The sequence below is a fragment of the Triplophysa rosa genome, linkage group LG2, assembly GCF_024868665.1.
Source record: "Triplophysa rosa linkage group LG2, Trosa_1v2, whole genome shotgun sequence".
NCBI lineage: Eukaryota > Metazoa > Chordata > Actinopteri > Cypriniformes > Nemacheilidae > Triplophysa > Triplophysa rosa.
In genome coordinates, this window is record NC_079891.1 from 25,468,823 (window position 1) to 25,480,021 (window position 11,199).

At 37.6% G+C, this 11,199-nt stretch overlaps 4 protein-coding genes across 7 annotated transcripts; 1 reads left to right on the plus strand and 3 right to left on the minus strand.

The window, feature by feature from the left end:
* The first annotated feature begins 433 nt into the window (after positions 1 to 433).
* Positions 434 to 2,632, plus strand: drd7 (dopamine receptor D7). The gene is made up of 2 exons (XM_057355409.1): positions 434 to 442; positions 567 to 2,632. Exon 2 carries the CDS (start codon positions 594 to 596, stop codon positions 1,929 to 1,931), a length of 1,338 nt encoding a protein of 445 aa, XP_057211392.1. The 5' UTR covers positions 434 to 442; positions 567 to 593; the 3' UTR covers positions 1,932 to 2,632.
* A 254-nt stretch (positions 2,633 to 2,886) lies between these two features.
* On the minus strand, positions 2,887 to 4,287 carry LOC130567406 (histone H1). The gene has a single exon (XM_057355482.1). The coding sequence runs from the start codon at positions 4,218 to 4,220 to the stop codon at positions 3,603 to 3,605; it is 618 nt and encodes a 205-aa protein (XP_057211465.1). The 5' UTR covers positions 4,221 to 4,287; the 3' UTR covers positions 2,887 to 3,602.
* Positions 4,288 to 5,256: 969 nt separating this feature from the next.
* Positions 5,257 to 7,022, minus strand: zgc:153409 (uncharacterized protein LOC767650 homolog). The gene has a single exon (XM_057355494.1). The coding sequence runs from the start codon at positions 6,774 to 6,776 to the stop codon at positions 6,468 to 6,470; it is 309 nt and encodes a 102-aa protein (XP_057211477.1). The 5' UTR covers positions 6,777 to 7,022; the 3' UTR covers positions 5,257 to 6,467.
* A 532-nt stretch (positions 7,023 to 7,554) lies between these two features.
* On the minus strand, positions 7,555 to 10,389 carry LOC130567384 (lysosomal membrane ascorbate-dependent ferrireductase CYB561A3). Of its 4 annotated transcripts, none has more exons than XM_057355468.1 (7): positions 10,320 to 10,389; positions 9,828 to 9,947; positions 9,354 to 9,448; positions 9,006 to 9,214; positions 8,311 to 8,465; positions 7,885 to 8,053; positions 7,555 to 7,743 (listed from the first exon to the last, which is right to left on the minus strand). In XM_057355468.1, exons 3-7 carry the CDS (start codon positions 9,385 to 9,387, stop codon positions 7,720 to 7,722), a joined length of 591 nt encoding a protein of 196 aa, XP_057211451.1. In that variant the 5' UTR covers positions 9,388 to 9,448; positions 9,828 to 9,947; positions 10,320 to 10,389; the 3' UTR covers positions 7,555 to 7,719. The 4 variants fall into 4 exon arrangements, with proteins under 4 accessions (XP_057211451.1, XP_057211444.1, XP_057211437.1 ...); XM_057355461.1 differs by having other exon boundaries at positions 9,354 to 9,583; XM_057355454.1 differs by having other exon boundaries at positions 9,354 to 9,550; positions 9,664 to 9,947.
* Between the last annotated feature and the right edge of the window lie 810 nt (positions 10,390 to 11,199).

The following is an 11,199-nucleotide window of genomic DNA, read 5'->3' on the forward strand; positions in this document are numbered from 1 at the left end:
TATATTTTTGTTCTGTTGAACACAAAATGAAATCTTTTGAAGAATTTAGGAAAACAAACAGTTCTGGGGCATACCATTTTTATTTCTCCTACTACGGTGGTCAATGATGTTCCATAACTGAAAATTGTCCATTCTTCCAAATATCTTCCTCTGTGTTCATCAGAACAAAGTAATTATACAGGTTTGAAACAACCTGAGGGTTAGTAAATAATGACAGAATTTTCATTTTTAGGTGAACTGTACCTTTATTAATAATTGCTGTACTTATTTCATTAAAATCTATTATTTGTACATATAAAAAAGCCTAAATAATACATTTAAAAAAATTTCACCCACCTTTTTTCTTTCATCATAGGCTCCTCCTACTAGTCCTACTTCCAAGATCATTAGTTTCACCCTCTGTACTGTATTCCAAGGCATTTCACTGGCTGAAGGAAGGAGGGTAGGTTGTTGAAATATTACTTAATTAATAAGAGCAACTCCCTATTCATGAATGCATTTCTGAAACCAATGGATTCTAAACTACATGTACATGGTGCCTGAAGAATGGATGCTTGATTTTTCAGGTTACGGTAACTGGGACAGCGTGGAGGATGGTAAACCAGACTGAAGGTTATGTTTCAGAGCTAATAACTCGCTCCGTAACCGCTTGCCTGCTTTTTATTTTGGTGCTCACCACCTTCGTAGGGAATGCTCTGGTGTGCACTGCTGTGGTGCGGTTTCGTCATCTTCGCTGCAAAATGGCATATGTGTTTGTAGTGTCTTTGGCTGTCTCTGATCTCTTAGTTGCCTCTCTTGTAATGCCATGGAAGGCAGTAACAGAGATTGCGGGTTTCTGGCCGTTTGGCCATTTCTGTGAAGTATGGATAGCCTTTGACATTATGTGCTCCACAGCTTCCATACTCAACCTGTGCATCATAAGCGTGGATCGCTACTGGGCTATTTCCAGTCCTTTAAGCTATGAGCAGAGAATGACAAGGAGAGTGGCATTTGTCATGGCTGGAGTGGCATGGACTCTTTCGGTTCTGATCTCATTCATTCCTGTGCAGCTAAATTGGCATAAAACTCTGGGCCATGAAGGAGACCTTGGGGAAACGGCTTACAAATGTGATGCCAGTTTAAACCGCACGTATGCCATCACCTCATCTCTTATCAGCTTTTACATTCCCGTTACAGTAATGATTGTAACTTACTCTCGCATCTTCATCATAGCACAGAGGCAGATCCGAAGGATATCCGTGCAGGAGTGCGCCATCAAGCATGTTCAGTCTTGCCAAGGCTGCAACAAAGCACCTGACGATAAATTGAAAAGCTCATTTAGGAGGGAAACCAAAGTCTTGAAAACTCTATCGATTATCATGGGTGTGTTCGTCTGCTGTTGGCTCCCTTTCTTTATCCTGAACTGCATGGTGCCTTTTTGTGACTCCGGCTTTCACGATGCTGGACAGATCCCATGTGTCGATAAGACCACATTTAATGTGTTTGTATGGTGTGGATGGGCTAACTCTACCTTGAATCCCGTGGTTTATGCTTTTAACGCAGAATTCCGCAAAGCGTTCTCCAGCCTCCTGGGATGTGGGAAGATTTGCTCTCAGAATAGTGTCCAGACGATTGACTTCACCAACGAGCTGGTGTCGTATCATCGGGACTCCACGAACCTTCGAGATGCTCACCTCTTCGGTCACCCCTGCCTGCTTCCACACACTATCAGGGAGGAAAGTGAGAGAGACGTGTGCTTTGATACTGTGTCACAGATAGCTGAAGTCCCTTTTGAGATGGAATGTAACTTTATATATGGGGAAGGGCCTCCAATGCTGGATCATGGAGAGGCAGAACTATCTTTGGATAAAGTCATAACATTTGCACGAGATGACCTTGGACATGAGATTCATGATGAAGGAGCATTAACCTGTATCACGGGAATACTGTAATTCGTAAAAGTGTTGTCGTGCATTAGGGAAAGATAATACTGTCATGGTGTATTTACTAAAGGGGTGGATAACATGCGGCCATTTAAATTGAGAGACTTAAATGTCATTGTCAGCGTGATTATTGTTCAGGTATGTCATCACCTCCTATAGGAGGTTAATATTTTAGATCTCATATCTCATAATATAGAATACTATTACTGTTTTTTTATGTCCGAATAAATGCTGGTCTAATTGTAGTTTACTTACTAAGAACAGTGTTACTTCAGAGTAACAGAGCCAATCATTTCTATTAGTCAAAGCTAACCTGTTTCTCAGGGTGTTTTTATGTCCAGCAATATCAAGTATATCAGATTTTTTTTAAATAAGCAGAGCATTAGACCGATGCTTAGATTGTTAAATGTTAACTTTGTTTGGCTCCAACAGTATGACAGAAATGTCACATTGTGAACAAAGAAAGCATCTTTTAAGTGAATGTTGAGTTCAAAGTGTGGTTCGTTTCTTGAGAGAATTCGCTTAAACTTAAAGTTACGTGAAACTTAAATTTAATTTTGACCCCTGAAAAGAAATGGGCAAAATTTCCCCCCAAAAATGTCATTAGTTAGTCTACTTTTTTGTACTGTATCTGTATTACGTTTCAGTTAATGCCACTAAGCATAGTATTAGTTTACACAGAGGTGTAAGAACTGTTTTCACTGAATGAAAAAATAAACATGGTTTCCAATTGCTTCCCTTGTGTAAATTACACAGTTCCCTGCCTCTCGGTGCTAAAACTAGCTCTGAATTAAAATGGACTTCATACATTAAGCAAATATTTAACCAAAAAAAGGAAAAAGAAAAGACACATTGTGACAATTACCCCCAAAGTTAAATGTCACAATCTGAATGATGAAATACTTAGCCTATTACACGAACATAACTTTTGGTTGCAAACAAATGAATAGGCTACTCATTTAATTTAGATTCTGAATTTATTTTATTTAGAGTTTTATACATGTTTTGATCAAATGTAAGTTTGTGGATAGGGACAATGTTATAGTACAAACAGGAAAAACAAAGACCAAACAAACAATTTCCATGATTAAACATTATCCAACATCAACACACTCTCATTTAACAATGAATAATTTAACTGTTTGTTCTGTTATTGCTGTATTTACACGATGAAGTTCTCATATAAGGGAACACAAAATAATATAGCTACCATAAACATAGCATTTATAAAAACATTCATCATATTGAGTCACATATACGTGCACGTTTGCGCGCACATGATTTATTATGAACTTGTATTCGTTAAAGTATGCACATTTTGGACACTTTCCAACCGGTGGATCCGTCTAATCTCTGGAGGATTGAAAAATCTACACAAAGTAATCGGCTTTGCGCGTCAGTTAGAGAGGTAGACACTGTCACATATTTTACAAGCCTATCTTGAGAAAAGGTTTCCACAGCATTGTTCACTTATGCTGGTGATATGTACAAGCAATAAGAGTCAAGTCTTTATATAACTTCCCAAAACATGGTCTCACAACCCAGCTCGAAAGCATCTTCGCAGTCTAACAAAAAACGCATCAGCCTTCATACATGCACTGGCAATATTTGCACTTTTTTGAAGATGGGGTGGCTCTTATAAGAGCCGTTGGGTTTATGAAATGAAGTCTGTCTGTCAGTCTACTTCTTCTTGGCGGCCTTCTTCGCCTTGGCAGTTTTGGGCTTTGCAGCTTTAGGCTTCGCTGCTTTAGGCTTCGTTGCTTTGGTCTTCTTGGGACTCTTCGCAACTTTCTTAACAGCCGGTTTCTTCACCTTTTTCGGGCTTTTGGCGGCTTTCTTTGGGGCAGCCGGTTTCTTCACCTTCTTGGGAGACTTCTTCACTGCTGATTTCTTTACTGCTGCCTTTTTCGGCTTCGCCGCCTTGACCGGCGCCTTTTTCACGGCTGGTTTCTTCGGTTTCGCGTCAACTTTCTTCACTTGTGGTTTGGCTGCTGCTGGTTTCTTGCTCACCTTGAAGGATCCGGACGCGCCGGTGCCTTTAGTTTGAACGAGTGAGCCCTTTTTCACAAGCGATTTCAAAGCAAGCTTGACGCGAGAGTTGTTCTTCTCAACATCATATCCACTACCTGCCAGAGCCTTCTTCAGAGCAGCCAGAGAAACTCCTTTGCGCTCGTTAGATGCAGCAATAGTCTCCACGATAAGGTCTGACACGCTCGGTCCAGACTTTTTCGCTTTTGCCGTCTTCTTCTTCGGGGATTTGGCCGGAGCAGCCGCGGGAGCAGGAGCCGTTTCTGCCATAGCTGGAGTTAAGTTGGATCCGATGTCACGAAGTACAGAGCTGTCAAACAAACAATGTTTACATCCAACAGCTGAGGGCGGGATTTAAAAGGGAGATGAGAACCATATAGACTCAACTGCCTGAACTGCCGCTCTCAACTGGACAGAGTCGCTCGTAGATGTGTTTTCTGCTCCTAAAAAACACAAAGTTTCTCATGATAAAGAGTGGTGGATTTACGTGTTTAACCCACGTAACGATAGCTGAGTCCTTTCTCTTTACGCGTAGTTTATGGTTTCGGCAAAACATCACTCGATTTATTGTATAATAATAAAAACGCGTCCAAATTTAGTGGGAGAGTCAGCGGGATATATCGCACTTCCTCTGTTCTTTTGTAGATTATATATTGAAGTCCGAAAATCATAACCGAAACTATGGACACTTTGCATACAGAAGACCCTAATGTACATATCCGTGGTAGTTAGAGATTAGGATTATTTACAGAACGAAGATTTAAAGTGTTTTTCTGCAGTGAAGGTAACACAGCTCGCCACTGTCGCCATTACAACCTTCCTTGATCTGACGGAGAATATTTTTAAAACAATCTATTAATAATCTTATCTTTACATCCAGTACTCAATTCGAGAGAGTTGTATATGTAAACAAGATTCCCAAAATTATAAACATTTCAATGTTTTAGTTATAAAAAGTATCTATTTTCTGAAGGGGCAATTTCTCTTTGTCGAGGCGCTGACTAACAGAAGGAAGCTGACTTGCATATAACGTTGTATTGGTGCATTTATTACTATTTTGCTACATGTTAACACTAACAAAACTATGTACTATTGTTCTGTTAAGTTGTTTGTTATTTATTTGGCAACTTGACTTTTTTAAAACGCCTTTTAACAACAGCGAGGATTATCATACGTTCCGCCATTTTCCAGCGAGGAACTGCACTTCGTAGTTTGTGTCTAGGCTAGATGTGATGACTTCAGAAAATATACATACAAATAATTGATACAGATGTGCGTCACTGAACAATAACTTCGCTCTTTATTTTAAACCAGATTTGAACATTGTTGGGAAGAGCTTTGTATGACTTAAAACAATGAGGCAAAATCTGAGAGGTTAGTTTGTGAGTGTAGGGTGTAAACAGTTAGCAAGTCACAAAATCTTAAAATAAGAGTACTAGTTGTCTTTTAACTTTTTTCTTCCTTCATTTTGTTGTGTTGCATTCAACGTTTTTTTAAATACACAAACTGTAGAATTTTGAGCAACCAAAGTCCATGATACTTATACAGCAAGACTTGAATGTGCAAATTTCCTTTATGTAACATTAGTGCTTCTCACAGCAGCTTGACACAAAATATTCCACTAATGTATTACATCGCAGTCTTAATTGAGCTGTTATATTTTATATTTATAAGAAAAATATGGCTTACCAAATTTGTTAGTTCCTCGGGGAACAAACATAATGTCTGTAGAAAAACTTTTAACTCAGTTCTCCTCTGTCTATGCAGTGTGAACATAATCAGTGCTAGATAGTTACATTTATTACAGGTGATGAGTAAGATTGCTACATTTTTATTAGACAGTGAATCATTCTTTATAATTTTTACTGCTAATCATCGAACCTCTTTATTGTTAGAATTTTCTACACTCTTAAAAGAGTGCTTCACAGCGATGTCATAAAAAGTGGTTTTCAACAGGGTGCCCCAGTTGACTTTCAAGGAGGCTTCAAGATGACTGTTTTTTATTAGATAAAATAAGCATTGAAATACATTTACAAAAGCTTAAGAACAAAATATTATTATTATTTGGCTGATGAATAAACGTTAATGCCAAGCTCTAAAATATTATATAGGATAGTGAGAGAGGAGCCTTTGAATATTGTTGAATACAATGGGGGGGCCTGCCATAGAAGAACCATTTTTGGCTGAATGGGGGTTACCAAAATGGTTCTTATATGGCATCTCTGTGAAGAAACATTTGTAGCTACTTTTTTTTTAAAGTATAGGCTATATTGAACCTGGATACATCGGTGTGTGGAAAATTAGGCATATTATACACTTAAAAATGAATGCATTGTATAAATATGATATTGTGTTAATTATAAAGAAACCACAAATGGTTTGCTTTTGAAAATTTACAAACCAGCCCAGAAAAAACGATAGAACAGCTTTTTTTTTCAAATTTGCTCTTTTCAAACGAATATTTGGGCGGCTCTTAAAAGAGCCTTTGTTTTTCCAAATGAACCGTCCGGGTGATATTTAACCACCAAAACCGTACAGCGTACGTCCTTGACGCTTCAGAGCGTACACCACGTCCATAGCGGTCACTGTCTTGCGCTTGGCGTGTTCTGTGTAGGTCACAGCGTCGATGACGTTCTCGAGGAAAACTTTAAGTACGTCTCGTGTTTCCTCGTATATAAGACCCGAAATACGCTTCACACCACCGCGGCGTGCTAAACGGCGAATAGCTGGTTTTGTAATTCCCTGGATGTTATCTCTGAGAACTTTACGGTGACGTTTTGCGCCACCTTTCCCAAGCCCCTTGCCGCCTTTTCCTCGACCGGACATGACAACGTTCTAGGTTTCGATAAACGCGAACAAAAATGTTTGATACAGTCGAGAAGACTGCACTACAGATAGCTTGAGAGCGGACCTTGTTGAAACCACGTTTCACTTCGGGGGGGGTGCAGTGACGTAATATGAGGAGGCGAAAGCATGGTCTTCAGCTTTTCTTTTTATAGATTGTTATTCTTCATTTTATTATTTCTATAATATCGAGTCGAAGGAACGATACAGGCAAACGTTTTAATAAATAAATATAGATAACGCACTGTATCAAGTGCTCGTATCCTTATTACATTTCCGCATTGATATACAATGTAACGCATTAAAAGCCTTTAACGTAACGTGTCATGTTTTTGACAATTCTCTCGGCTACTTTACCTGCAGTCTTATCTTTATGTTGCTTATTTTGTAATATTACTACAAGTAACTGCTGGAGTTCGGAGCACGTAATAATTTTATAAGGAACTTAATATGCTAATTCTAAGCAACTCTTTCCGTTCTTTTGATTGGAGCAGAACTGTCTCGGTTCCCATTGGTCATTCGAAAGAGACGGTTGTGGCTTGGCCCGAGTTTGAATTCCCTTTACGACCGGTTAGAACCGGTTTAATGAACAAAGACGTAATGCTTTCCTCTTTCTTCTTTAACATAGATATTGTTTCCTAAACATTTTAATGTTTATAATGCGTGATCTCAAATAAATTAGCATAAACGCAGCAGTGATTGTATCTGATGTATTATTCTTCATAGTATTTTAAACAATAAATGCAGTACAGTAAGGCATAACAAAATAAAACATATTTGTAAGTTCTGATCAGGTATTGCTATGTTTATCTAGAAATTAAAAGACCAACGGTTGTATTTAGGGACTTTGGCTCTAGTGAAGAGTGTTTATTTTCAAAATACAAATACATATTAAATTGTAGACATTCACATTGCAATGCGTACATCAGCTTCCATCATATGCCAGTGGCTGAAAATGAGACCAAAGAACAAAATCAAATCACTTTGGTAGGAAATCACCACTCCTTTGAATAAAATGTTAATCATTGGTTTGGTTAGGCTATTACTACACCAAAGAACAAGGGACGCATAAAATTATTTCGTTTCTCACCCTGTAAACTCCTTCATCATAGACTGGCTCAGGACGTTGCCATATCTGATTGGATAAAATTTTCAAAACAACCAATCCAAATGCTACAAGGATGACTCCCAAAGAATTTGCAAGGACGGCCTCTGGTGGCAACATGGAATAAGGTAGTGTCCCATTGGTGTTTGCTTTGCTGAAGAAAGAACCAATAGGACAATGAATTTGTCATGACGTCACATCATCCTTTTCAAATTTTACATTTATGAGATATTTATAAATATCTGTAAATTTGACTCACTTTTTGCACATATCAACAAGTTATTATTGCAAATCTTACAACATTCAACTACAGCATAATGATGGGAAATCAGCATAACGGATTAATCTAATCACAAACTGGCTAATGTAAAGATCCATTAAGGTGAATTTATGTGTCTATTAGTAACTTACAGTGCAAAAAAGAGTTTCTCATTGATCCCTGAGATGCAGGACACAATGCTGAGAACCAAAATAATTGCTCCCATCCAAACGTGACCTGGCTTTACAAGTGAACGTACACCCATCGGGGTGCAGGGTAGAAGAAATGCAGTAAAACCCATAACCCACTGGAAAAAAGGAACAAGACTGTTTTTACTCAAACTGAGGAAAAATGTGAATTAATTCTCAAAATGCCCTAAATTTATTAATGGTCTCTTACTTTTAATATTTTAAAATAAAAAAAATTCAAGGGTAACACTTTACTATTGGGGAAACCAACAATAATGTATTAGTGCCTAAAACAATACTAATAAACTAATGTTTACGTAAGATTTGAACTAATCATAAACTAACCTTAACTATGTAGTCATAGTAAAATGACAGTAAGCCACAGTTAAGGTAAGCATTTTATTAGTTCCTTTACTGTAGTGTAAATGCTATTATATATAAATATAAATCCTTTATCTGCCATCAGTTCATGTGAAAGCATGTTTTAGTTCAAGTTCATTTGCTCTGCCTAAGTGTTACCTATCATATGAGAAATGCAACACTACAACAAAGAAATTTGACAGAAACTGAAATCAATCGTTCATTTCTTATTTCACCGTTAGTTAAAAACAGGATGTATTAGGGATTTGTAAGTGACCATTTGTGAACATGATACATACCTGTGCAGTGAAGAGTGCTGCGGTACAAATCCCTATCCAGCTGTGAAGGGAATAGAGGTTGTTGATGTGATTTGTGTTGTGGTAATCGAACACTGCACAAAGCCCGATAACAGACATAATGAGAGAAAGGAGCAGAAGCCCAGCATGTAATAGCTTCCATGGGAGCTTATTCTGACCCCAGGTCAGTGGAACACGGTACACTACAGCCGCTGGTCAACAGATAAAAAATAAATTAGATACAATGTAGCAAACCAAATATAAATGTTAAATAAATTAATATAAAACTGAAAATACCAGTTGAGTCAGGTCTCTGAGGTAAAAATAAACACAAAATAAAACCAAACATACCATTCCCATACAGAACCACCATGCCAGTGACCATGAGGACTGGATGCCAGTTGAAGTGCTTGGTTGAGCCATCCCATGCAAATCCCCCTCGATAGCTATAATTCCAGTGAGATACCAACACAACACAAGTAATCCCCAGCAACAGGCACAGGAGATAGGTTACATAAAATGTAACAATGTCCCTCATCTTGTGAATGCTGCAGGTCAAGGTTACAGACAGACATAAAGTGCTAATTAAAACACAAAACACAGTCATAAATAGAAAAGATTAACAACATCAAATTCTGTAACATAAAATGTTACAACTTACCTTAAAAATTTACTGCGATTGTAAAATCAAAATACAACATAAAGATTCCTTGTGGTTTATTTAGTTGTGAAAGTGTCTGTATGTTCAGTTGTAACAGTCCAAGTAGTAAACTACTACAAAATATCTAAATGTCTTTACTAGCAGCAAATCTAAATGTACAGTACCTTCAGCTGGTGTGTGTGCCCAAATATCAAAAAGAACCTCGTGACACAACGCTTTTGACGATCTCAGTTCCTCTTTCCATTATTCCCCATCATTCTCACTTTTGTCTTACTTTCGGCCCACTATACAGAATGCAAGCAAATAACAAAAATGAGGAATTGCAAAACAAGACAGACAACAATTGTGGAAGGAACTGAATGAAATTTGTTACCATGTCGAATGTATTACCACCAATATTATTTCATTGAGGTTTCCATTATAAAACAATGAAAACGTTTGCTATGTAACATGTGAACCAAAAGTGTTTCAAAAACAGCTGCTTAGCTGGTAGTGGTTTATTACTACTTTAAAGGTTTGACCATGTTTTTCTGTGACGTAATGCAAAACAGAGGTTAAGGTCCGGTAAAGGTGAGAATTTCTTAGATATAATGCGAGAAAACTAAATACTAACTTCAACGACTATTTCAGTGTAATAGTTAAACGGCAGGACTTACTTGCGCTTGCACATGCACCTCTCTTGTTTACAGCTCTAGTGATGACGTACCATTTTCCTGTAAGAACCGCAAGGACACATGGGAAGTGTAGTGCCAGAAACTTTAACGTTAAAGCAATTTTGCGTAATAAATTTAATTTTTTTTTTACATTAAACCAAGAGTATTAGAGGGCATTTAGAGTGTTTTCCACTTACATTTTCCAAAACTCTCAAATGTGAAATGTCAATCTTAAAATTAAAATATTTCATCACAAGTTTGATTCACACAACTGAGACTATGCTAGATTAAAGTTAAACGAGGAAAGCTTTTGTTTGTTATAAAATATACGCCATGTTTAGGAGATAGCTAGGGAACAGAACAGATACAGTTTAGGTTACATCATGCTCCCTTGAAAAGGTTTAGATCCGTTTAGATAAAATAACAATGACCATTGTGAAAACTTCCTTCAGCACGTGGAAATCCTGCTTTAAAAAAGATTACTATAGATTTTACAGTACAAGCGGTATTCACAAAAAACAGACGCAACGAGATATTTCCTCAGCAATACAGCGTGTTAAATCATTTCAGGAACCAGACAGCTGGCGACATCTAGTGGAAAATTGTAGGAAATGCACAATCGACACCGATTCCAATGTCAGAGCCAGTCTCATAATTATGCTTTGAAACACAACCATTAGTTTGCTTGCAATTAATCTCGGCGACAATTGATAAATTGTGGCTACGGCTAAATGTCTTTACTTTGAAGAAGCTTTAATGAAAGATTTACTCTATATTCTTTAATTTGTATTCCTGCCGTCATAAAAGTCGATCAACTCCCAGGATGAGTCATTTTGCCCATTCTAGCGTCACAGGTCACATGATAACATGTAATGAATATTGC

Coding starts and splice junctions, on each gene's coding strand:
- LOC130567384 (XM_057355461.1), bottom strand. CDS start 9,540: ATGAGGGACATTGTTACATTTTATGTAACCTATCTCCTGTGCCTGTTG. Junction 8,466..9,005: donor CAGCACTCTTCACTGCACAG/GTATGTATCATG, acceptor CCTTTTTTCCAG/TGGGTTATGGGTTTTACTGC. Junction 8,054..8,310: donor GAGAAACTCTTTTTTGCACT/GTAAGTTACTAA, acceptor TTCTTTCTTCAG/CAAAGCAAACACCAATGGGA.
- LOC130567406 (XM_057355482.1), bottom strand. CDS start 4,220: ATGGCAGAAACGGCTCCTGCTCCCGCGGCTGCTCCGGCCAAATCCCCG.
- zgc:153409 (XM_057355494.1), bottom strand. CDS start 6,776: ATGTCCGGTCGAGGAAAAGGCGGCAAGGGGCTTGGGAAAGGTGGCGCA.
- drd7 (XM_057355409.1), top strand. CDS start 594: ATGGTAAACCAGACTGAAGGTTATGTTTCAGAGCTAATAACTCGCTCC.